The 27,398-nt window shown below is 43.3% G+C and overlaps 1 protein-coding gene across 1 annotated transcript in view; it reads left to right on the forward strand.

Moving 5' to 3' along the window:
* The first annotated feature begins 1,999 nt into the window (after positions 1-1,999).
* The window catches only part of nelfcd (negative elongation factor complex member C/D), a 114,763-nt gene continuing 89,364 nt past the window's right edge, over positions 2,000-27,398 (forward strand). The window contains exons 1-4 of the mRNA XM_072238750.1: positions 2,000-2,137; positions 15,152-15,267; positions 18,576-18,685; positions 20,886-20,995. Of these exons, the coding sequence (XP_072094851.1) occupies positions 2,006-2,137; positions 15,152-15,267; positions 18,576-18,685; positions 20,886-20,995 (468 nt within the window). The 5' untranslated portion in view covers positions 2,000-2,005. The remainder of the gene's footprint in view (positions 2,138-15,151; positions 15,268-18,575; positions 18,686-20,885; positions 20,996-27,398) is intronic.

The raw sequence follows: 27,398 nt of genomic DNA on the forward strand, positions 1-27,398 counted from the left end.
GGAGATCAGTGGGGAGGGACGAATGGACAAGCGAGTCGTATAGGGAGTGGTCCCTGCAGAAAGCAGAAAGTGGTTGGGGGGGGTAGGGAAAGATGTGCTTGGTGGTGGGATCCCATGGAAGTGGTGGAAGTTATGGAGAATTATGTGCTGGGCACGGAGGCTGGTGCGGTGGTAGGTGAGGACAAGAGGAACCCTACCCCTGGTGGGGTGGCGGGAGGATGGGGTGAGGGCAGACACACGCGAAATGGAAGAGATGCAGGTGAGGGCAGTGTTGATGATGGAGGAAGGAAAGCCACTTTCTTTGAAGAAGGAGGACATCTCATCTCCGTTTTGGCTATTCCCCTTCATTGTGACCTTAGAATCACTGCTGTATGCCTTTAAGCCACAGCTCAGAAAATAAAGGGGCTGTAAGTGTCGTTCTAATCGTTGTCATGTAGCCCAGTGGTAACTTCTCTGCTTGCTTCATAGACATGCTTTCTTCATTCATTCATTCAGGTGCCTTGCCGTTCAGCGTGGGCGATCATGTCTCTCCATCCATCACAGTCCCTGACCCTCCGAATTGTAATTGTTTCCTCCCCTGTTTCTAAGCATGATGTTATTCCATCGATCATTTTCATTCCCTGTCTGCCTCTGCTCTTTTTCCTTCCAGCTTTCCAGTTGTAACTAAATGTTCTAATGTCTCTCTTCGCATGATGTGTCCAAAGAATTTTGATTGCTGTTCTCTGATTTTTTTAAGTAATGTACGTTTTGTTTTCGTTCTCTGTAGAGCTTCTTTGTTGGTTAACCTATCCATATATGATATGCATAGCATTCTTCTGAGGAACTACATGTCTGCTGCATTGATTCTTTTTTCTCATTGCATTTGTGGTGGTCCATGACTCACAGCCATACATCAATATAGGAAGAATGTAGCAGCTGAGAGTTCTAAGGCGGATGTTAATTGCTATTTTCTTCTTCGGTAGGATGCTTCTCATTTCTGTAAATGCTGTTCTTGCTTTCTTACCCACTCTATTTTGTGGACTCTCATTGTATTTGCTTTTTGTTAATATTTGAAGACCATTGCTGTGTGTCCTTTTGTGGAAGGAATTATGTAGCCCTGATAATAATAACAGATCTTTGCAGTTCAGCAGAACAGTTGGACAAGACAACAACAACAACACGTTCCTCTGCCTTTCACGCTCACTCATGTGGCCTTCCTGCCAATTAGCCAACCAACCCACACGCCTTTGGGATATGAGAGGAAACTGGAGCATCTGGAGGAAACCCACATGGTTATGGACGCCACCTGAGGTTCAGATTGAAATGTGGTGAGGAAGCAGCTCATGGTGTATGCCACTGGGTCACTTATCTCTAATAGTAGCCTCTAACATTTTATGTGATATAAAATGTAATTTTGTCTGTAATTTCTCACTTTATCTCCCTCTTTGATACAGTTGCTATTCTCCAATATAGTGAAATATTCCCAAAATGAGGGAATTTTGGAAATTTAACTATCTATAAACATAAGAGATCTTGCAGATGCTGCAAATCCAGAGCAACAGTGTCAAATTGCTGGAGGAACTCAGGAGGTCAGCCAGCATCTATGGAAATGAATAAATGGTCAACGTTCTGGGCCTAGACCCTCATCAGGACTTTTAAGGCCTAAACAGCTTCTTGTGCTTGTAATTAGACCATCTAGCCCATCGAATAGACTCGAAGGACTGAGGGCTAATTCTGCTGACATGTTTTGAAGTCTTTTGGTAATTTTAATGAGTTCCTAATGAGGATTTAGGTCCCATAGCTGAGAAAATATAAGTTATGTTTATTTTTTGAAGCAGCAAAATTGCACAAGTAACTAAAAAGGAGGAACTCAGCGGGCCAGGCAACACGTGCGAAGACTAAAGTAGCCCAGGTGATGCTGCAATGGCAGTCCTCGCCACCGCTAACATAGGCGGCGCTGTACTGGGAGGTCAGCGCCTGCTGCAGCCTCCGTCCCACTGTTGACAGTTTGTTTGCAGCATAACCCATGAGCGGCCTGGGCGAGAGCAGTGGGCGGAGTGGCGCGTGCGTTGGGGCCGGTAACGGGCTCCGGGGCAGGGGGATGAGCGAAGAGTATTTCGGCAGCGCGGCGGACTGGGAGGAGCAGGATGGTTCCATGGTGAGAAACACCCTGGGGTTCTTCTCCTTCGCCTTTGTTTTTGAAAAAGGGGCTGCAGATAGTGGAAAAGCGCGGGCTCGACCATGGAAGTGCGACGAGGGGGGGGAATGAATGGGGCGGGGCGTTTTCCGCTGATTGGTCCACGTCATGACTAAGGCGAGCGGTCAATGAGCGCTGCGTTTATTTGTTGACGTCAGTGGTCACATGGCCAAGGAACACTGATGGACATATCGCTCCATCCCGCCTCCTTACAAATGGTGGTGCTCTGTTAGACAGCTGTTCAGACACTTACTCTCTTCGCCAGTCGCGCTTTCATCTTTCATAAAGCACAGAAATCTTGGGTCTACCATGAACTTGATGCCTGCATAACCCATTATCCCTCCATCCTTATATTCATATGTGTAAAAGCCTCTTAAAATACCACGATTGTAGCTACTTCCACCACTCCTAGGGTAACCTATTCCAGGTAGCTACCACTGTTTATGTAAAACTATATTTGACTTGTAAATCTCCTTTAAACCCCACCTCACTTAAAACCTATGCTCATCAGTATTCCAAATTTCCACCCTGGGGTGAAAGATACATGACTATTTCCCAATCTGTGCTTCTCAGAATTTTATATAATCCTGCCAGATTATCCTGGAGACTCTGATGCTCCAGAGAAAACAATCCAGGTTTGTCCAACCTCTCCTTACAGGTGAAACTCCAATCCAAACAACACCTGGATAAATTTCTTTTGCACCCTACCAAAGCCTCCACCTCCTTACTGTAATATGGCAACCAGAATTGCACACTATACTCCAAATGTGGCCTAACCAAACTTTGAGACAGCTGCAACACAACTTGCAAACTTTTATACTTAGTGCCCTACTGTTCCAGGTACCTACCACTCTGTTTTAAAAAAATGTTTGCTTTGCATCTGCCCTTTAAACTTTCAGCCTTTTGTCTTAAATGCTTATCCTCTAGTAATTTACATTTCTACCCTGGGAAAAAATTCTCTCTAATGGTTTTTCAAGTGATACTTTGACATGTTGCCAGAAACTGCTGGTTAACAACCAATGTGGATTTGACAAGGAGTGGTCATGTCTGACTAACTGCATTGAATTCTTCAGAATCCAAAGAAGATAGGAGCCTGCCCCGACATTTAATGTGGCCATGGCTGAGCTGTCCCAGGTGTTGTCTCCTCTCTGTATAAGTACCCCTTACCTCTCATTTTGCCTAACTTGTCTCATCTTTAAAATACCATCAGTGATATTGTCTCCACAACCTCTAGAGACTTGCCATCAAGATGAAATGCCTACATACCTCAGTACTAAATGACTGCCCACTTACAATTATGACCCTATGTTTAAGACTCTCCCACCAGTAGAACCATCTCAGCATCCGCCCTGTCATGGTGGATATTATATGTTTCAATAAGGATATATGTTTCAATACGATCATCCTCATTCTTTTAAGCTCCAAAGAATACAATTTTTTCTTTAGTCATTTGACATACGACAATTGGAAATTAGTTTACTGTTGTCTCGTGTTCTATGATACAGTGAAATCCTTTTGTCTGCACACTATCCAGACAGATAATTCCATAGCAACACACACGCTGGAGAAACTCAGCAGGTCAGGCAGCAGTCATGGAAGTGAACAGCTGATGTTTTGACCTGAGACCCTACTTCAGATGATGTCATATGCAAGTACAAAAGGAAAACAAAACAATGCAGAATATAGTTTTACAAATACAGAGAAAGTTTAAATGGACAATTAAAGTGCAAAAGCCATTACAAGGTACATCGAGAGATCATGAGTTTATCTTTATCGTATAAGAGGTCTGTTCAAGAACCTTTTATCAACAAGACAGAAATTGTCCTTTGAACCCACTTTCATTACAGGACTGTGTCCAATGCTAGTGTATTTGTGTATCCTTCCTGAAGAAAGTGGACCAAAAGTTCTCTGGTGGGGTCTCACCAATTCTCAGCATGAAGTGGTGATAGGGAGTTGATGAGCTGATGCAAATGAGATGGATTTTCAGAACGGTTTTGACAACAGCCCGCATAGCAGGCAGGTCACTAAAGTAAATGTTTAGAGATCCAGGGGAGATTGGCAAATTGGGTCCAAAATTGGTTCAGTGGCAGGAAGCAAAGCTTAATGGCTGGACAGGTGTTCTGGTTGCCAGTGGGGTTGCTCAAGGCTCAGCTCTTGGTCCTATAGCTTTTCATAATATATTTAATGATTTAGACCCACCTAGAGGGAGCACGTAAACACAAGATAATCTGCAGATGCTGGGGTCAAAGCAAACTCACAACACGCTGGAGGAACTCAGCAGGTCGGGCAGCATCTGTGGAAAAGATCGGTGGACGTTTCGGGCCGGAACGTCAACCGATCTTTTCCACGGATGCTGCCTGACCTGCTGAGTTCCTCTAGAGGGAGCACGTACAAGATGTTTGTGGGTGATACCTAAATCAGCCAACTAGTCAACAGCAAGGAGATTTAGACTGCAAAAAGATAGAATAGTCTGGTCATTTGGGCAGAAAATTGGCAAATGGAATTTAATCCAGATGTATGATATGATCCATTTGGGGAGGCGCAATGATGTAAAGGTATATATAGTAAATGGAAGGAAATTGAATGGCATGAAGGAGCCTTGGAATGTATGACTATGGATTTATAAATGTTGCACAGCAATTTGTTATTGGTTAATTTGACACATGGGAAGTCATCCTTCATTAATCAAGGCACAGAAACTCTATCAAGGGTTAGGCTGCAGCTTGAGTCTTACATACACAATGGATGAGAATGCTGAAAGGACGGGACTATATTTGTTTATTTGGCAAATGGAGTACAAAGCAGAAACAGTGGGAGTAGTAAAGGCATCTCATAGAATTGGCAAGACATTGCAGAGCTCCGAAAAGTAGAAGATTCTGGTGATTGTAGTGCATGATTTGCCAATGGTTAGTATCCAGATGCAGCAAATAAATAGAAAAACAAACAGAATGTGCAGAGAATTGCACACACAGGTTAATATTTTTCAATTCCATGGGACATTGGTGAAACTGCAATATATGACTACTTTATTGATCTCCCTTTTTAAAGAAGGGTATGAATGCAGTTGAGGTTTACTAAGAATGGGTCGACTTTACAAGAGTAAAAGGGGTTGATTAAAATGTCTCAGACCCTGAACATTTTAAGACAGAGGAAGATAGACTCTGAATTATCAAAGGGGGTGGATGGGACTGAGGTCTCAGTTGGACTGGTTATCATTTTATTCTATGTTAGAGTAGGGAGAAGGGACCCGCTGTATCAAGTTACGATACCTAGCAAATACCGATGCCATTGCCTGAAAATCACCTTACAAATATTGATACATTTTGTCTAATATTGACACATTCCCAAAGTTCCCTCCTATACTCCCTTCCACAGCAAAAGTGGATGCATTGCCAGAGTATAACCTCACCCTCTGGCAAATGCTGACAGGATGCAAGGGAGCCCTGACAAGTGCTGACTCCTGCCACACGCTCCCTTTGACTAGCACAGGTGGGACTTTGTAGACCCCTGGGCAATACGAATACATTTTCAGGCAACCCCTCCCTATAAAATACTGACTTGTTGGTTGATTCCCCCCCCAAGGTAAAAACTGATACCCGATCATGGTTAATCACACCACCTAGTACTGACGGGTTCTCTGAGATGACCCCCAAGATTGGCACCAGTCCAGGTGAAGGTCCTCGGCCCAAAACATTGACTTTTCCTCTCCAGATGTTGTATGATCTGCTGAGTTCCCTCAGCATTGTGTGTGTGTGTGTGTGTGTGTGTGTGTGTTGCTTAACACATTACCTGTCCTCTGGGAAACCTGCCCTATGGAAGGTCTGGTGATCTCTGGAAAACTCTAAATCCGTTGACATAATGGTACATGTTCAGGTTGCAGACAGCAAATTCTAGCACATAACAAGGGACCTTTGAGAGTGTTGCTTCCCTCTAAACCAGATGATGCTGAACCATAACTTGGAAACCAAGGGAATTCTTTTCTCTTATCTGAATTCCCCGATGACACACTAAAAAATCACAGGCAAACTCCTAAGTGCGCTGCCAAAGTTATACCAACATGTCTCCTGCCTCACTAGAAACCCGAATATACTTGACCACTGCTACACAGCAGTCAAGGATGCCTACCGTTCCGTCCCACGACCTCACTTCGGAAAATCGGACCATCAGGCCGTACTCCTCCTCCCGGCTTACAAACAGAAACTGAAGCGGGAGGTCATGGTGTCAGAAGTGGTGTTGCGTTGGATGGAGGAAACAGGTGAGGTCCTCTGTGACTGCTTTGAATCGGTGGACTGGTTAGTATTCAAGGACTCGGCAGTTAACCTCGATGAGTATGCCTCAGCTGTCACGGACTTTATTTGGAAATGCACAGAGGACTGTGTGGCTTGCAAGACGATCCGGGTATTCCCTAACCAGAAACCTTGGATGAATTATGAGGTCAAGTCCCTTTTGAAGGCTAGAGCTGCGGCTTTTAGGTCTGGGGATACCAGTCACTACACAGAATCCAGGCGTGAACTCCAGAAAGCCATTAAGGGCGCCAAGAGGCAATATCGAGCCAAGTTGGAAGCCCAGGCTAACCAGAGGGATGCCAGTAGACTATGGCAGGGTCTAAATGAGATCACTGGGTGCAAAGAAAAGGCTGGGAATATTAATAACTGTGGCGCTTCTCTTCCTGACGAACTTAACGTATTCTACTCAAGATTCGAACAGAAGAGGAGTGTCCTGCTCCCTCTGGATGAACCGGACCTGGTGGCATCGAGATTCATCGTCACTGTGGAGGACATTAGAAGGGCCTTCCTGAAGATAAATCCAAGGAAGGCGACGGGCCCAGATGGCGTCCCGGGACGGGTTCTCCGGGTCTGTGCAAGCAAGCTAGCTGGAGTGTTTGCTGACATCTTCAACTGCTCCTTGCTTCAGTCTAAGATCCCCTCATGTTTTAAGAAAGCAACGTTAATCCCGGTGCCAAAGAAGAGCAAGGTGGCATGCCTGAATGACTATTGACTTGTGGCTCTGACATCAATTGCTATGAAGTGCTTCGAGTGATTGGTTATGGCACACATCAACCACAGCCTACTGGTCAACCTCGACGCTTTGCAATTCGCCTACTGGAGCAACAGGTCAACGGCAGATGCCATCTCTCTGGCCCTACATTCCTCCTTAGGACACCTGGAGAATAAAGACACATGTGTAAGGCTCCTTTTCATTGACTACAGCTCTGCTTTTAATACCATCATTCCAAATAAACTGATTCCTAAGCTCCGGAACCTGGGCCTTAGCACTCAGATCTGCAGCTGGATCTTCAACTTCCTCACAGACAGGACCCAGGCTGTAAAAATAGGGGACAAGCTCTCCTCTACAATCACTCTGAGCACCGGTGCCCCACAAGGCTGTGTACTCAGCTCCCTGCTGTACTCACTGTACACCCATGATTGTATAGCCAAGTTTCCATCGAACTCAATATATAAGTCTGCTGATGACACAACAATTGTAGGCCGTATCTCGGGTAATGATGAGTTTGAGTACAGAGAGGAAATCAAGAACCTGGTGGCATGGTGCGAAGACAATAACCTATCCCTCAATGTCAGCGAGATGAAGGAATTGGTTGTTGACTTAAGAAGGAGTAGCGGACTGCACAACCCCATTTACATCGGTGGTGCGCAAGTGGAACAGGTCAAAAGCTTTAAGTTCCTTGGGGTCAATATCACAAATGACCTGACTTGGTCCAACCAGGCAGAGTCCACTGCCAAGAAGGCCCACCAGTGCCTTTACTTCCTGAGAAAGCTGAAGAAATTTGGCCTGTCCCCTAAAACCCTCACTAATTTTTATAGATGCACCGTAGAAAGCATTCTTCTAGGGTGCATCACAACCTGGTATGGAAGTTGTCCTGTCCAAGACTGGAAGAAGCTGCAGAAGATCGTGAGCACAGCCCAGCACATCACACAAACCAATCTTCTGTCCGTGGACTCACTTTACACCACACGCTGTCGGAGCAGTGCTGTCAGGATAGTCAAGTTCATGACCACCCAGCCAACACACTTTTCGTCCCTCTTCCCTCCAGGAAAAGGCTCAGGAGCTTGAAGACTCATACGGCCAGATTTGGGAACAGCTTCTTTCCAACTGTGATAAGACTGCTGAATGGATCCTGACCCAGATCTGGGCCATACCCTCCAAATATCTGGACCTGCCTCTTGGTTTTTTTTGCACTACCTTATTTTCCCTTTTTTATTTTCTATTTATGATTTATAATTAAAATTTTTAATATTTACTATTGATTTGTACTCTAGGGAGCACGAAGCGCAGAATCAAATATCGCTGTGATGATTGTATGCTCTAGTATCAATTGTTTGGCGACAATAAAGTATAATGTATAAATAATGTGGTAAAATACCGGTAGAGTTGTAGAGACCAACTTCAAACATTGATTGAAATGGAGTCAAGCTCTTGTAGAATGCTTCAAGATGGCACTGCGTACGCAGCAGTGTTGTGAGCTCCGTACCAACTTTACAGTGTACTGCTAATTTCTGCAATTTCCTTCACATTTCTTGTTCAAGAACCTGTTAGTCATATCAGGTATGATCGACTGTCTCTTCTGAACATCAGGGAGTGGGCATTTACCCACAACGTGCTGCCTTTTTTCCACTGGGAACTGCTGGTTACACGATCCATGGGAGCCTCATTTATTACACCACCGCTACCTTGGAAGTGGTGCCAGAGGCGAGGGAGAAAGGCCGGTGTCCTGGTGAGGTTGAGATGGCGCTCCCTAGCATACTCCTGGCTGATGTTCAGTCCCTGGACAACAAGCTGTGCAAACTGACAGCCGGAATCTCCTATTGGTGGGAAACACAGGGAATGTAACGTTTGCTGCTTTGTGGAGACCTGGCTGATGGATGAGATACCAGATCATGCCATCGAGCCCTCTGTCCCTGTTCCGGGCGGGCAGGTCAAAAAACCTCTCTGGGAAGAGTAAAGGAGCTGGGGTATGCCTCATGGTCAGTCCCTGGAATGTGCATGCCCTCAAATTCTTTTGTTCCCGGAATCTGGAGTACCTTGTGCTGCTGTATAGACCTTTCTGGCTGTCTAGGGAGTTCATGGCTGTTATTATCACAGCTGTGTATATTCCGCCGCAGACTGATGCTGACCTGACTCTCAAGGAACTGTACGAGACCATCAGCACCCTGGAAACTGCACACCCAGAGGTTGCTTTCATCGTCGCCGGAGACTTTAACAGAGCATCGCTGTCTAAAATCTCTATGAAGTTTTGGCAACACATCCAGGTGAGCACACAGGGAGATAGCATACTTGACCACTGCTTCTCTCCCTTCCGCAATGCTTACAAAGCGCTCCTCTGCCCACCATTTGGAAAGTCGGATCACTCCTCCATCTTGCTTCTGCTGATGTACAGGCAGAAGCTGACCCAAGAGGTGACCGTGGTTAAAACCGTCCACTCTTGGCCTGGCCAATCAGTTTCCATGCTACAGGACTGCTTTGATGGCATCAACTGGAATGTCTTTCGTGATGAGGATGTCTCTGAGTTCACAGAAGGGGTCATGAGCTTCATTCGGAAGTGCATCGAGGACGTTGTCCCCAAAAATCGGTCAGGGTTTATCCAAGCCAGAAACCCTGGACCAGCAGTTCCATGCATGCTGTACTTATCGTGCGAAACAGAGCTTTCGCTGCCAGTAACCAACAGGAACTCAAAAGATGCAGCAATGATCTATGCGAAGTCATCAAGGCAGCAAAACGACAATACAGGGACAAGATCCAAACACAGCTCTCCATCAACAACACACGCAGTTTATGGCAGGGTCTGCACACCATCGCAGACTTCAAAGCCAAATGCAGTGCTGCTGTCAACACCACCGCCTCTCTCCCAGATGAGCTGAGTCTTTTTAACACTCGGTTTGATGTCACCAACACTGAGGAGAACCGCTGAAGTGACCTGCACCGTGGTCATCTCTGACGCTGAAGTACGCAGGTGTTTCCAACAAGTGGGACCGACCGGATGGCATCCCAGGGTGAGAACTCAGGATGTGTGCGGCACAACTGGCTGGTGTGTTTACAGACATTTTTAATCTCTCTCTCTTCCAGTGTAGAGTGCTCTCCTGCTTCAAAACATCCACCATTGTCCCTATACCTAAAAAGACCGAGGTAACATGTCTGAATGACTGGCATTCTGTTGCACTCATCTCAATAATAAGCAAATGCTTTGAGAGGCTGCTCAAGGATTACATCTGCAGCATGCTACCACCCACACTGGACTCCCTATAACCGATCAACAGATGACACAATAGCCACCTCTACACACCGTCCTTACACTCCTGGAGAAGAGGGGTGCTGTTCTTGGACTACAGTTCAGCATTCAACACCATAATTCCCTCCAGGCTTGACAAGAAGCTCAGAGACCTCGGCCTTCACCCTGCCTCGTGCAGCTGGATCCTGGACTTCCTGTCAGATCGCCGGCAGGTGGTAAGATTGGGCTCCCTCACCTCTGTCCCTTTGACCCTCAACACAGGAACCCCTCAAGGCTGTGTCCTAAACCTCCTCCTTTACTCTCTGTATGCCCATGACTGTGTTGCCACCCACAGCTCTAATCTGCTAATTAAATTTGCTGATGACGCTACATTGATTGGCCTAATCTCAAATAATAATGAGGCAGCTTACAGAGAAGAAGTCATCACCCTGACACAGTGGTGTCAAGAAAACAACCTCTCCCTCAATGTCGCAAAAACAAAGTAGCTGGTTGTGGACTACAGAAATGGAGACAGGCTGACCCCTGTTGACATCAATGGATCTGGGGTCGAGAGGATGAACAGCTTTAAGTTCCTGGGCATACACATCACCGAGGATCTCACGTGGTCTGTACATACCGGCTGTCTGGTGAAAAAAGCAAAACAGCACCTCTTTCACCTCTGATGGTTGAATAAGTTTGTCATGAATCCCCAAATCCTAAGAACTTCCTACAGGGGCAAAATTGAGAGCGTCCTGACTGGCTGCATCACTACCTCATATGGGATCTGTACTTCTCTCAATCGCAGGACTCTGCAGAGAGTGATGATGGCCCAGCGCATTGGTAGCTGTGAACTTACCACTATTCAGGACATTTACAAAGACAGGTGTGTAAAAAGGGCCCGTAGGATCATTGGGGACCCGAGTCACTCTAACCACAAACTGTTCCAGTTGCTACCATCCAGGAAACGGTATCGCAGCATTAAAGCCAGGACCAACAGGCTTTGGGACAGCTTCTTCTACCAGACTATCAGACTGATTAATTCATGCTGATACAATTGTGTTTCTCTGCTATATTGACTGTCTTGTTGTACATACTGTTTATTGTAAATTACTATAAATTGCACATTGCACATTCAGGTGGAGATGTAACGTAAAGATTTTTACTCATATGTGTAGGATGTAAGAAATAAAGTCAATTCAATTTAATTTGAATGTATATATTCTTAGAAACCCTGTGAAATTAATGATACATACCCGGTAACTCTCAAACACCAAGATATTCTAACTACACACATCAAAGTTGCTGGTGAACGCAGCAGGCCAGGCAGCACCTCTAGGAAGAGGTACGGTCGATGTTTCGGGCCGTTGGGTCTCGGCCTGAAACGTCGACTGTACCTCTTCCTAGAGATGCTGCCTGGCCTGCTGCGTTCACCAGCAACTTTGATGTGTGTTGCTTGAATTTCCAGCATCTGCAGAATTCCTCGTGTTTGAGATATTCTAACTACTGCTGGTGATGCCAGTGAATACAAAGCTCTGCCAAGGTTCTCCTGCAATTCCTCGCAGTCTTTGGGTATTGACATACACCAAGGCATCTCATTATAACATTGACACATTCACAAGTAGCCCTGTAAATATTGACCCAGGACACCCTGTATAAATACTGTCCCAGGAAAGTTTGTATATCATGACATTCTCCACCCCCGTCACACCTCCCTCCACAAATAGACACATTCCCAGGACATCCTGCAAATACTAACACACTTCCTAAGATCCCTTGTAAATATCTGCTGAAATATTCAAACTATCCCAGCAATCACTTGCACATACTTATCCAACTCAAAGATAACTAGTGCCTGCTAGCATCCTCCCAGGGATAGCAAGCAAAGATTGACACATTGTTTGGGGCTAATTACTCCACTGCTGTGGTGCTTCTGCAGATAAGTAGTCATTCTCCCATGGTATCTTGCAAATGCTGACAGCTTCTTGCGGATCTTCTACAAATATTATCCAAGGGATCTTTTTTATATGCTGGCAGAAACTTGGGAATCATTTTGTAACAGTGACTCACTCCCAGAGGCATTGAGAAGTACAGATCGAAATATTATATACAGGCCACTCCTAGGAATATCTTTTACATTTTAGAAAAGCAAAATAGTGCAAATATGGTCTGAAATTAAAATAAAAAGTGCTGGAGTGGGGACAGCTGCATGCGTGGGGAGACAAATAGGGTAGTGTGGTGGTTAGCTATAACAGTGCCAGTGACCCAGGTTCAAACCCGCAGCTATCTGTAAGGAGTATGTACGTTCTGCCTGTGATTGTGTGGGTTTGCTCAGGATGCTCCAGTTTCCTCTTACATTCTAAAGACATAAAGGTTAGTACGTTAATTGGTCACATGGGTGTAATTGAGCAGCATGGGCTGACTGGGCCAAGGGTTATGTTCCCTCTAAGCTGTGCGCGCGCACACACGTTTTTCAACCAGCGCACAAAGGAAATTAATGTGCGCACAACAGGTTAGTTACCTAATTATACTTAATGAAAATAATCTTTTAGTTCTGTTAACTAGCTTGTCGGTGTTTCAAATACCGCAATGCACGTCGGATTGATTCACTTCACTTTACGCGAGGCAAAATTAACAAGATAAGAAAGCAGTATCTGGGAGACAATGTTTCGTGGAGTGACAAAGTTAAAAGTTTCGCTAAGCTAACAACGTGAAGAAAACGTCACAGTAGATACAAGTTCGCTGTTTACTTTTATAAATAGTCTTTGTGTTCATTTAGAAGAAAGGTTTCCTGAAGATGAGGTACAAGAATGGTCAGCTTTTGATTTCTCCGCAATTGCAGATTGTGACTTCACATTTGGCGATGAACAAGTTAGTGCCTTATGTCTAAAATATCATGATTTTCTAGCAGAAAATACTGTAATAGTTAGACAGTTTAATGATTTCAAATTTTCCGTGCAAGAAAAAATTAAATCCAAACTGATTTCAAGCTTTGCTCAAATGGTGGCATTTGTACTTCAAAATGAACAGTTTTGCCACCTTGCACAGTTGATGGACATTGGGGGAACCTTTCTTGCGGCTGGTGTGGACTGTGAGCGAGGTTTTAGCCTAATGAATCATCTCAAAAACAAGCTGAGAAACCATTTAGGTGAATGTCATTTGGAAATGTTAATGAGAATCAAAAGCTATCAATTGGATGGAAGTTCTATCAGTCTAGATAAAATTTATAAAGAGTGGGTAAATGCCAAAGACAGGAGAGAGAAAAAATAACTGAGTGACTTAAATATGTACACAAACACGAGGAATTCTGCAGATGCTGGAAATTCAAGCAACCACACATCAAAGTTGCTGGTGAATGCAGCAGGCCAGGCAGCATCTCTAGGAAGAGGTACAGTTGACGTTTCAGGCCGAGACCCTTTATGTATGTTATTTTGTTGTTATTTTGTGCAGTTTTATGTCAAATATTTTGTAAACCTACATAAACTGTGCTATGTGTGCATTCAGTGCACACATACTTTTGTCACAGGAAAAAAATTTGCACAGCATAAGATTTTTGCGCACACTGACTACTAAAAATTAGAGGGAACATTGGCCAAGGGACCTGCTACCGTGTTGTATCTAAATAAAATAGGATTAACATCTCTGGTCAATAAAATTGTATAAGAATTGTATAAGAAGCCAGCACTGTGTGGTTCTGAAATATTGACCCACTTTAGAAAAAAACTAATCTGAATAATATCTAGGAAAATCAAGATAAAACTAAACTGATTTCCACCGACCTGCAAAAAATCTATTTATTCCCATGAATACGTCGCACATGTTGTTGCCCTCTTAAACAGCAAGCTGAATTATAATTGCTCAAGGGTTCTCCCTCAGATACCAGTCCTCTCCTGGAGACGTCCTGCAAATGTTGGCTCGGGTAAGTGCTGTTGGGCTACACCGTGATGCAGCCGTGCAAAAACCACACAGACGGCACCTTGGGTGGTTGTCTTTGTGCTTTGTGCACAATCGTCTTGTGACCATGTGGATTCCTTCTCAAAGACATGCAAGTTGGTAGGCTAGTTGCCCTAGTGTGCAGGCGTGTGGTAAAATCGGGGAGAATTGATGGGAATGCGGGAGGAATAAGTAAGATTAATGTAGATGAGTGTTTGATGGTTAGTACAGATTTGGTAAGCCATAGGGCCTGTTTCTGGGCTGTATGAGTTTGTAATTCTATGACAATCATGCTCCCAGGTCCTGTACATTTCCAGTTTGGAAATTATGATCGTACCTGTCTTAAAGCTTTCTTATATAATTACATTCATCACCATACGAGGCAGTTTGTCTCTTCTTGATGGCATTGTCTCTCTCAGGTGAATTATTCTATGGTTCCAGCAGTTGTTGGTCTATGATGCCATTCCTCGTGGTTATTCAGTGTTCATTTGACAAATAGGGATCTCACAAGGGAGCCTAATACTGTTTCTTTTAGCAATAACTGGTCAACAGTTAAGCTTTTTCATCTTCTTGCTTTGTTTGATGCTGCTTCTATACAGCATTTTGTGTAGTTAAAAGCAAATTTCAGGTTGTCGCTATGCCTTTTTTCCTTCTTCAGAGTATAAGAACTTGCTCATGAGGATGAACGCTTCTTTTTGGGTCTGGAAGCTTCCAGTTTGGAATTTCTTGTATTTAGGGGAAGGCTAGGAATGGGAAGAGATTCAAGAGGAGCACTGCGGTATCGTGTTACTGACTAATAATTTAATATCCCCACTCAGCACGATGAAGATGAAGGGGATGGTGAAGACGATGCAGAGGTGCAACAGGAATGCCTACAGAAATTTTCCAGTAGAGATTACATAATGGAACCACCTATCTTCAACACATTGAAAAGGTAACTGAACCATGCGTTACTGAACAAGTCAAAAACACAGCTCTGGTGGGTAAAAGAGCATGGGAGGCGGGGACAGTTTTGAAAGGAACACAGAAGAATCTCTGTGAGTGTGGGAGATGGTCAGTCTGAGTGAGTTTAAAAGTGCTGTGAGAATAAAAAATAAAATAATAGAATCAATCTGATCAATAAACTTCTTAGTCAAATAAACAGGGATATCCTGAAATAAATATCAAAATTTTGGTAAAATCATCATTTTGACTATATGGTTGCTATATGGTCAACAAGTGAAACTGTAAGTGGACTCCCTACTAAATAAGTACTTCATAGAAACTAACAAGGGAACAAAATTAGCTTTATAAAGATCCTTATATTGTTTAGTGATTATAACACCTAAATATCTAAAAGAATCCGTGACTTTGAAAGGACTATTATCATATATAGAAACAGATTCATTTAAAGGAAACAGTTCACTTTTACTAAAATTTATTTTATATCCTGAAAAATCTCCAAATTCATTAAATAATTTTAGCAAAGCAGGAATAGATTCCTCGGGATTGGATATATAAACCAATAAATCGTCAGCGTAAAGAGAAATCTTATGAATGGTCTCATTTACAAAAATCCCATAAATATCTTTAGCTTCATGAAGAGCAATAGCAAGCGGTTCTAATATTAAATTAAATAACAAAGGACTGAATGGACAGCCTTGTCTTGTCCCCCGTGAAAGCTGAAAAAAAGGAGACCTACAGTTATTGGTAATAACAGTAGCAATAGGAGTTTTATATATCATTCTAATCCAATTATTAAAGTTAACACCGAAGCCAAATTTCTCTAAAACATTAAATAAATATTTTCATTCAACTTGATCGAACGCTTTTTTGGCATCCAAAGAGATGATGCATTGTGGAGTTTTAAAACATTGTTAAAACATTAAGTAATCTAGTAATATTGATATTCTTAAATGTTAACCTAATAAGAAACCCAGAGTAACACACACATATGCTGGAGGAGCTCGGCAGGTCAGGCAGCAATTAAGGAGAGGAATTACAGTCGATATTTCAGGCTGAGATCCTTTATCAGTACCTTTATTCAGGGTCTTGTATCTTTCAATTAAAGCCCCTCTCATTCTTCCAAACTCCAGAGAATTTATGCTTAACCTTCTAACTATTCCTCATAAAGAAAACGTATTTATTCCAGTTATTCTCTGAACCAATTCTATTGAATTAATAGGCTTCCTTAAATAAGTATTGTACCCAGCTCTCTGGAGGTGGTTTTACTAATGCTCAATAGCCAAAGCACAAGTTCCCTAACTTGGTATTCAATTTCCCCAGCAATAACCGATAAAAATCTGTAAACTTTATTACTTACTTGCTGTACCTTGTCAAAACCTTGATTTTGTAATGCCTTCTGTCAACTATCTGAGAAACGACTTGTAACTGCATTGCAATATTTTTGCCCCTTTGGCCCTTTTTTGTACTATTTAGTTTTCGTAGTTTATAGCTTTTTAAGCCACGTGCTGTACTGCTGCCACAAAACAACAAATTTCACAACATTTGTGAGAATCGGAATCAGGTTTATTATCACTGTTGTGTCATGAAATTTGTTGTTTTATGGCAGTGTACACTACATTACGCAACAAAATTTATACGACAATAAGTATATATATATATATCTAAATAAGTCATGTAAAAATAGTGAGGTGTCAGGCTCCTGTACTTCCTGTGTGATGGTAGCAATGAGAAGTGAGCATGTCCTGGGTGGTGAAGATCCATAATGGTGGATGCCACCTTCCTGAGGCATTATTTTTTGAAGATGACCATGATGGAGCTGCCTATGAATCACCTTTTTCTAATTCTGTGTGTTGGTGCCTTCGCAGCAGAAGGTGACGCAACCAGTCAAAATGCTCTCCGTGACACCTCTGTAGAAATTTACCAGAGTCTTCAATGACATACCAAGTCTCCTCAAGCTCCTAATGAAATCTATCCACTGGCATGTCTTCCTCATAATTGGTGGCATGGTAGCATAGTGGTTAGCACAACGCTTTACAGGCAACTTGTGTTCAATTCCCGCCACTGCCTGCAAGGAGTTTGCACATTCTCCCCGTGGCCGCATGTGTTTCCTCCAGATACTCCGGTTTCCTTCCTGCTGTCCAAAGATGTACCAGTTGGAAGGTTAATTGATCATTGTAATTTGTCCTGTGATTAGGCTCGGATTAAGTTGGGGGATTTCTGTGTGGTGTGGCTTGAAGGACCTATTCTGTGCTGTATCTCAGTAAATAAATAGTTGCTTTAATATATTAGGTTTAGAACAAATCTTCAGATATGTTGACACCCAGGAATTTGAAGCTGTTTATCCTTTCCACTGCAGACTCCTCGATGAGGACTGATGTGTGTTCTTCTGACTTCCCCTTCCTGTAGTCCACAGTCAATTCCTTGGTCTAACTGCCAAGGTTGTTGTTGTGACACCACTCAACCAGCTGATCTGTCTCAGTGATAATAAAACTGATTCTGATTTTTTTGCTCATTTATTTTTACTCTTTTCCCCTCATTCCGAACTGTTGACCTTGTGTCATCTTCCTTAAATGCATCAAAAGCTGCCTTTCTTGAAATCGTATGAATTTGCTGGATCTCAACATGACCACAGTGTGGCACCAGACCTTCAGCTATTTTATCTACACAAGAATTCCAGTCCTGATGTTTAAGGACATCCTTTCTGGAGCAGTTGCATGAATGAAAAGATTTTGGCAAATTAATAACTTACACATTTCAGATTAATTTATAATTGGAAACCACCCATGTTGTGTAAAAATATCTTAATTCACGATCTAGTAACTTTGCAGAGTTGCTGTAAGTGTGCAAACTATGAGTTATGTCAGCTTTTTAATTCCAGTCCTGCTAAATTATTCCTGATATAGCTATCGGTCAGCAGACTGAGAAAACTATTGTGTCCACCTTTTGCTTTAACACTGCGTTTCATACGTCACTATGGTTACTACTTTTCACTATGATGGACTTTGTTTTTTATTGTTCTAATTGTGCTCCTTTTCTTTTAAAAATTGAGTATAGTTATATTCTTCTGAAGTTGTGTATCTGATGCTCTGTGCCTGTAATGCAGTAAGTTTTTCATTACACAGTGCATAAATTACTTGAGTATATGACAGTAAACCCAATTTTGACTTTGTTCAAGCCTAGACCAAATTTATATGAGCATTATGATTCTAGGCTGTATGGGATATGATATTGACTGACCCTTTGCCCTGAATGAAGAGATAGTGACTTACCTGGATTGTGTCTGCTTTGCTTTCTTAGGTACTTCCAGGCAGGGGGTTCTCCAGAGCATGTGATCCAGATGCTGTCTGAGAACTATACAGCAGTAGCACAGACTGTAAATCTGCTGGCAGAGTGGCTTATTCACACAGGTAATCTTTGGTTAGCACTTGTTAAACTGGGACAATCAAACTTTTGAAAATGAACTTTGATGTTTTGAGGACAACTCACTAATTTTGTGGAGTTATTAGATTTTATCCACCATGTCTCTTTTTTGGGTTGATGTTTTGCTTGGTCTTGATGACAGTGCTTTCAGTGATTGAGTGCACGCTTTAATAGGGCTTCTGGCACAAATCTCCTCTTCCTTATTCAGTCTTTGAGAGGGGAGTGAAAGGACATGCTGCCCTTTTTCAGTATGGTGTTTGTTTCTCCCTCTCCCAGCTATATCCCCGGTAGTACACTAACTGTCAGATTAGATGATACCAGAGTGTGCTGCTCTCCTTGTTGTGAAGTAGGAAGTACACAATTCAGCAGTAAGCCAAACTCCACTTACCTGAACACGGCAGCCTGAATATAGCATTCAAGCTTCAAGTGCTTTATTTGGGCAGCATGCACACATACAGTTGAGTAAAGAGTAAAACTGAGAATGAACCTGAAAAAGACTATGAGTACTTATTGCAGGAAACTTATTAGATTATGAGAGCACTCAGTCCTCTTTTATTGTCATTTAGAAATGCTTACATGCATTAAGGAATGATACAATGTTTCTCCAGCGTGATATCACAGAAAACAAGACAGACCAAAGACTAACACTGACAAAACCACGTAATTATAACATTTAGTTACAGCAGTGCAAAGCAATACCATAATTTGATGAAGAACAGTCCATAGCCACAATTAAAAAAAAGTCTCAAGGTCCCGAGTCGATCGACTTCCGAGTCCCCGATAGCGGCGGCAAAAGGGAGAAACTCCCTGCCATAAGCCTCTGGATGCCTTGGAAATAGCTGACCCCAGCTGGCCCTGAGTCCATCCGTCTGAAAACTCCGAGCTTCCGAGCAGCCTCCCCAATACAGTCTCCCAAGCGCCATCCTCTGCCGAGCGCCTTCGACCTCTCCACGGCCGCTGAAACACGCAAAGCCAAGGATTTTGAGGCCTTCAGCTCCAGAGGTTCCTGTTTCCACACAGTGGCGGCAGTAGCAAAGCAGACATTTCAGAAGTTTTCCAGATGTTCCGCTGTACACTCACGTCTGTCTCCATCAAATCAGGATTGTGCACGGTCCCCTACTTGACAGATAACAGATACTCATCACCAGAGAGGCTGCGCGGTCGTCGCGCCGCCATCTTCTCCCCTTATTGCAGGAAACTTATGATGATTAAATCACACATTCATAAGAAATTAGGAATATATGAATCCAGATTTGCATGTTAAGTATCCAAAAACTATACACAAAATGGGAAAACAAGGTTTTAAAGTATGCAAGAAGACTAATACAGAGCCTTGGTCTTGAATGCGAAGTTCCAGATAGAAGTGTCTCAGTGACATTGTTTATTTGTTATCTGTCATTTATTTAATTCAAGTAAGATAGTGATGCACTCAGATGGAGCGGCCTCTCCGGGACCAACCAAAGATGCTTTTGTCCTTTTTAAAAGTCTTTTTTACGATCGCAAGGCAATGCTGGACATTAAGAACTTAAGTACTGCAGGTATACCCCATTGCTCGTTGACAGAGGAGCTGGACTTGGTGTGGATAGTCTGCAGAAAGACTTTGGAGTCGATGTGCAAAAGTGATGTGCAGTCTATCTGCAAGTGATTGCTTTGGTCACTTTTCTTGGGATTTCGCGGTGTTCATTTCTCTTTATACAGCATTAAGGCTGTGGACTGCTCTGGCGGCTGTCGTTTCTGTGGTCCTGTGGCATTTTGCCCCACTAGTGTGGTGAATGAGATCGAGGTGTGGGCCTACTCCGGAGAGTGGATTTAAGGACTTAATCTGGTTCAGAATGCTGTCATTTGCTTCTATTGTATGATGTGGGTTTTTCTTCTTCTTTGCACAGTGGTTATGGTGGCTTTTTTAAAAATTGGCTTCTTTGGGTTTCTTGCTTTGTGGCTGCCTCTAAACAGACAAATCTCAAGGTCTATAATTTATACATACATTGATAGTAAATGTACTTTAAATCTTGGAATCTTGAATTTTGAATTGCTATGCTTTTCTAAAAAAAACAGTAAACACTGGAAACACTGAGCAGGTCAGGCAGCATCTACAGAAAGAGAAACAGGTTTAATACTTAAGGTCAAAGAGCTTTCATCAAACTAGTTTTTCTGAAATCTTTTAGCTTATATCGCTTTCTCTTTTAGGAGTGGAACCATCACATGTTCAGGAAACTGTGGAAAACCATTTGAAGAATTTGCTGATTAAGCACTTTGATCCTCGGAAAGCTGATTCCATTTTCACAGAGGAGGGGGAGGTACTTTTCTGAATGTTTTTCCAAAAGTAGGACATTCACATGATACGTACTTAAAAAGCATTTAAATTTGATTTTTTTTTGCCCTTGTGATCATTGTACTCATAGTATTCTCCAGTACGTGTGTACTCTTGTCCACTTAGGGAGGTTTTGCCTGGTTCCATCTTTCCAGTCAGAGTGGCTTCTGTTCCCAGTTCCACACTGTTACCTGGCCCTTTCCTTTTGCTGTTCATATTTCTCAACTACATTGCTGTGGCCCTCAGTGAGATCTTCTAAAATTACAGTATCAGTTTCCACATGTCAGCATCACCCCTGGACCTCAGTCCACCTCAAACGGTCAGGTTACTTTCTTGACTTTCTGCACCAGATGATAAATACTTGTAGACCAAAACCATTATTTTTGGACTCCACCATAATCTCCATTCCTTGCCTACTGACCACTTCCCTCTATTGTGACAGATGGGTAAAGATGAATCAGGCTCTTTAGAGTCTTGGATCATTAATACTCTCCTGAAGATGAACTTTAGACCACTTCCATGCCATTACTAACATTGCATATTTTCAAATTCGTAACTGTGCAGTGTGTCCTGACTCAATTTATCTCCGCTGCAACCCATGTCCTTTTTTCCCATGACCATCCAATGCACTTCTGGCTAGTCTCTAACCTCTAGCCTCTGTGAACATGAGGCCTTGTAAACTCTGTTGCCCAGGTTCTTGGTTTTACCTGAACCCATTCACCCTATGCGATTAAGCAACACCTGGATTTCTTTGTCCTTGTTTTGAAATTGCTTCATTTTACCTCTGCAAACTCATCAACTGATATCTCTGAAACATCTCAGATCACTTTTATTCTCCATTTTGGTCTCTCAACAACATCCCCAAGCTGCTCATTCCTAAGTTCACTATTCCCTATGTGGGATGCAAATGCATAGGGAATTTTTTATCATCTGAGGAGTTTATTCATTGATTGACAAAAATGAGTTCTTTTCCTCTTTTATCTCTTATCACCTCAGCTTTCTAGAGTCCATCTCACACTAGTAGCCCACTCAACACCACCCTTCAGAATGCTGGTTCATTAGGGTGCTTTAGATTTTTCAGTCCAAAGACTCAAACAGGTTTCTACCATCCCAGTAAGAGATCTGCTTGGGTTACCTGATGCTGGTGTTCCAAAGGCAGTGAACGAGTGATCCCATTAGTTTGGTATGAAGTGAAGCATTGGGGCGATGTGCAGATGCTACCCGAGGGTTGGTGTTGGCCAGACAAGGGGGGCAGTGGGGGGTAGTGCAGCCACACTTGGTGCTGAGACTTGTGGTTGGTGCAGTGAGTGTTGCCGTTGTTGGAGACTAGAACCAGCCGCTCCATCTGTTGATAGATCACTTGGATCCTACGACCTCTCTACTTCCTCCAGGATATGATGGATGATGCTGTCATACCCTGTCTTGGTTTTGCTACATAGTTCTGCCGCGCCTGAACATTTTTCTCTGGTAAAATCTGGCCACTGCACATTGCTGGCTGTCTGTCCAGCCTAACGCATGTATTAATGAGATTGCTTTAACCATTACACTGTTGTGGAAACATAATGGAATGGTGAGCCCTCACCAGGTTCCCAGCATGTTAGGGATTCACAAGTGGTTCCTGACACAACAGGGCTATTACTCAGCTGTCTTAATGTGTATAATATTCCCCAGGCTTGCATTTAGGAGACCATGCATTTAAGGTGAAAGGGGACAAGTTCAAAGGAGATGTGCAGGGCAACAGAGTGGTGGGTGCCCGAAATGTGCTGCTGAGGATGGTAGAAGCAACACAATGGAGGCATTGAAGAAGCTTTTAGATAGGTGCCTGAATGTGATCACATGAAAGGATATGGACGTTGTGTAGGCAGAAGGAATTAGTCTAGTGCACATTTGATGACTAATTTCATTGGTTTGGAACAACATTGTGTGCTGAAGGACTTGTTCCTCTGCTGTACTGTTCTATTTTCTAATATGACTTCATAAAGCTACCCCTTTCACTGCAGATTCCAGTGTTCCTGGGATCACTTGTGTGGTGAATCAGATGAAAGGACCAAGTATAGTTATTCTGCATGAAACTTGATTGGGAAGTTGTAAATTGCATGCAGTCATTGAGTAGAAACTGAAAATGTGAGAACATTAAGGCATTAAGAGGTAAAAGGATAGGGTGGGAAGGTAGAGTTAAGGGTGGTCTTATTAATAATAGGACAGGTTCAAAGGGTAAAAGTTCCAATATTCTAATAAGACACATTGTGATGGCTAACTGCTGCATTTTTGTAGTACAAAATGACTTTGGACTTCAGATTTCCTTAACATCTTTTCTCATTTATGTTGTGCCTGACCTGAGGTTGACACTGACTGCCACAAGAGGTGTGATAACAAAGCTGACTAAACCGCGAGGATCTTTATTGCAAACAACAGGAATTCTGCAGATGGTGGAAATTCAAGCAACACACATCAAAGTTGCTGGTGAACGCAGCAGGCCAGACAGCATCTCTAGGAAGAGGTGCAGTCGACGTTTCAGGCTGAGACCCTTTGTCAGGACTAACTGAAGGAAGAGTGAGTAAGGGATTTGAAAGTTGGAGGGGGAGGGGGAGATCCAAAATGATAGGAGAAGACAGGAGGGGGAGGGATGGAGCCAAGAGCTGGACAAGTGATTGGCAAAAGGGGATATGAGAGGATCATGTGACAGGAGGTCCGGGAAGAAAGACGGGGGGGGGGACCCAGAGGATGGGCAAGAGGTATATTCAGAGGGACAGAGGGAGAAAAAGGAGAGTGAGAGAAAGAACGTGTGCATAAAAATGAGTAACAGATGGGATACGAGGGGGAGGTGGGGCCTTAGCGGAAGTTAGAGAAGTCGATGTTCATGCCATCAGGTTGGAGGCTACCCAGACGAAATATAAGGTGTTGTTCCTCCAACCTGAGTGTGGCTTCATCTTTACAGTAGAGGAGGCCGTGGATGGACATGTCAGAATGGGAATGGGATGTGGAATTAAAATGTGTGGCCACTGGGAGATCCTGCTTTCAATGGCGGACAGAGCGAGGCAACACTTCACCTGTGAGTCGACTGGGGTGATATACTGCGTCCGGTGCTCCCGATGTGGCCTTTTATATATGGCATGATGGCATGAACATCGACTTCTCTAACTTCCGCTAAGGCCCCACCTCCCCCTCGTATCCCATCTGTTACTCATTTTTATGCACACATTCTTTCTCTCACTCTCCTTTTTCTCCCTCTGTCCCTCTGAATATACCTCTTGCCCATCCTCTGGGTCCCCCCCACCTTGTCTTTCTTCCCGGACCTCCTGTCCCATGATCCTCTCGTATCCCCTTTTGCCTATCACCTGTCCAGCTCTTGGCTCCATCCCTCCCCCTCCTGTCTTCTCCTATCATTTTGGATCTCCCCCTTCCCCTCCAACTGTCAAATCCCTTACTCACTCTTCCTTCAGTTAGTCCTGACGAAGGGTCTCGGCCTGAAACGTCGACTGCACCTCTTCCTACAGATGCTGCCTGGCCTGCTGCGTTCACCAGCAACTTTGATGTGTGTTGCAGGATCTTTATTGCTTTAGGTTATCAGGTTCCTTCAGATTTTACTGTAGTTTAACCATATCTAGGTGAATATACTCTTGCACATTTTCTTTGCACTCATTCAGCCATCAAAGAAGACAAAACAGTTGAGTAAAGACTTAAAAGGGAGCAAAGTGCAGGTTGTTAACCTACTTGATTATGCAGTCATAGATAAATTCCCAGAAAAAAAACGAGTTATCAGTTGAAACTGAATTGATCTGTGGCCTAGTGATGATACTGTACCTCAAGGTTCAGGAATCTGGGTTTGACCCTGACCTCAGGTGCTATTCTTGGGGTTTACATATTCTCATTCCAGTGGCGGCGCCAGAGATATTTTCTTGCTGGTGCTACGGAGGGGCTGAATTATTCAGTGATGGTGCTGAGGGATGAAATGTATGGTAATATGTATTCGCAAGGCCAGACGCATGGCGTTAAAAAGTCAGTTTCAAGCATTATGTGCCTACTATAAATGCCTCTGTTGATTCACAAGCAACAGCAATTGATAGATCTAATATAGAAGTGAACTGTTACAATGTCAACAGCATCAGAGATAACCTGGGCTACACGAAGCATAAACTAAAAAAAAACTAACAGAGCATCCGAGCAACAGTGGACAACGTGAATCACGCACCAATCTTGCAATCAGCGTCAAGTGCGTGCTTTTCAACTGAAAAACATAACACGAACCCCCTGCTATTCGCATTACATAGACAGCAATGCCAAAAGATACAGAGTTAATGAAGTCAAATAAGGCAAACAACAGATGCAAGGCTTTACCAGGAGTTGGACAAATCGTACTCTGACCATGCAATACCTTAATTAATTCGGCTATTGAATTTAAAACAAAAATCAACAGAGTCACCGCTTGGAAGTTTAAGCAAAACCAGTAGGCTTAATAGCGGTAAATGTAATATTGTAGTATTTGCAGGAAACATAAGGACTATGGGGTATCCACAACAAAATAATAATAATAATCAGCATTAGTCTTGGCCCAAATTTTTAAAAAATCAACTGCATTCACCATTGATGTTTTCAGAGAAGCACAATCCGTCTGTTGTTGTGATTGGTAGCAAAAGCGTCAATGAGTTTCTGGATGTCAAGTGCTTTGGTCCTCCGGCTGTTTTTGGCCAACAGAGCCAAGTTGCTGTTCTGAGCATCGCCGCTGCTATTCCTTAAGTAGTTTTTGATGCGTCTGAGGCAAGAGAAACTCGCATGAGGCAGATGTAACAGGTAGAGTCAGTGATAATGCAGATTAGTTTGTATAAATCTATAAATGCATCGTGGTAGGGTCTCATTAGAGCTAGAAATTCCACTTTGTCATTCACTGTCTGTCCTTGCTTTTGTTTTATTTCCAGCAGATGCCGAACCTGATGTAGCTCTGCAGTCAGGTTCTCTTCAGTCACTCCATAGTATTGGGCCATGGGACAAAGACAGTTCTTGTCTAGGAAGAACTTGTGTTTGGGACTCAATGCTGAGACTCTAGTCAGAACACTCCCAGTCTCAACTGAGAACCGTCTTTTCATTTCGGTCAGAAGTCTGTCTATAACTGGATAGAAACAGTGGTTGCGAAGGTCATCAGAGGATGTGACAGGTGTGCATTTAGTTTGGGCCGCAAAAACAAAATCATGTAGGCGGCAGGGTGGCTGGGCCTGTCTCCTTTCATGTGGTCTGCTCTGTATATCGGCCTTGACGCACAGGTCCCGAGCTCTTGTCTGAATTTCACTCCATGATTCCTCTCCCCGTTTTGCTGAGAGTGAATCGATAGCAGACTGAGCCAAGTCCACAGCGGATGAAAGCTCCAAACTGGGAGATCGTAGCTGGTCTGACATGAACTTGGTGACTCGGAATAAATCCTCAAACAGAGTGAGAAGTAAAGCAAACTGCTCGTCAATCAGTCCATTTACAGCTCTGGCCTCTGTTTTCCTCTGTGCATTTGGTTGACCCATAATATCCTGTAGTGTAGCTAGAATTGTAGGGAGTGATTTTCTTATAGCCCACAAAGCTGTATACTGCCATGCCCAGCATGTATCTGACAATTTCTTCAACTCCACGGGCTGTGCAGTTGATCCCAGTTCTCTCTGTTTCTTCATGAAAAGATCGTGGGCAAAAGAGTTTGAAAAGAAGTTGTAAAGCAGCTGCACAGTTTCAAAAAACTCACCCACTTGTGGTACATTGCTCACAACATCCACCAAAACAAGGTTAAGTCTGTGAGCATGGCAGTGTATATATAATGCCTGCAGGGCCTCTTTCCTGAACCTCTCTTGTACCCCGTTATTGCACCCGGACATCACTGCTGCCCTGTCATAACACTAACCTATACACACGTTCTTATCAATAACACATTAGGCGAGTGTCTGTTCAATGCTTTTAAGAAGCGACTCTGCGTTCAACCCTTCTGCTGGAATGAAGTGCAATAATTCTTCAAGCACTGTTTTGTTATTCAAATACTGCACCACCACTGATACTTGCTCCTTTTTACTCAAGTCTTTACTTTCATCCACCATGATGGCAAAATATCCAGCCTCCTTGATTTCTGCACTTATTTGACGTCTGATCAGATCTGCCATAATACCCATAATTTCATTTTGGATATCGTGGTGGGTGTTTTTTACATTTCCAGGATTGTCCTCTGTTTTATCAGCTACAATCTTATCAAACTTCCCAATTACACTGAGCTACTCAACAAGGTTTCCCCTATTGCCAGATCCATCATCCTCCGGGCGTCCTCGCTGGGCAATGCCTTGGCACGCAGTATAGCATAGAGACTCAACCACTGCTCTCATATACTCACGATTTTCTTGGACAATCTTTGCATGTCCTTTATCAAG

This window comes from Mobula birostris, chromosome 2, assembly GCF_030028105.1.
Source record: "Mobula birostris isolate sMobBir1 chromosome 2, sMobBir1.hap1, whole genome shotgun sequence".
Classification (NCBI taxonomy): Eukaryota; Metazoa; Chordata; class Chondrichthyes; order Myliobatiformes; family Myliobatidae; genus Mobula; species Mobula birostris.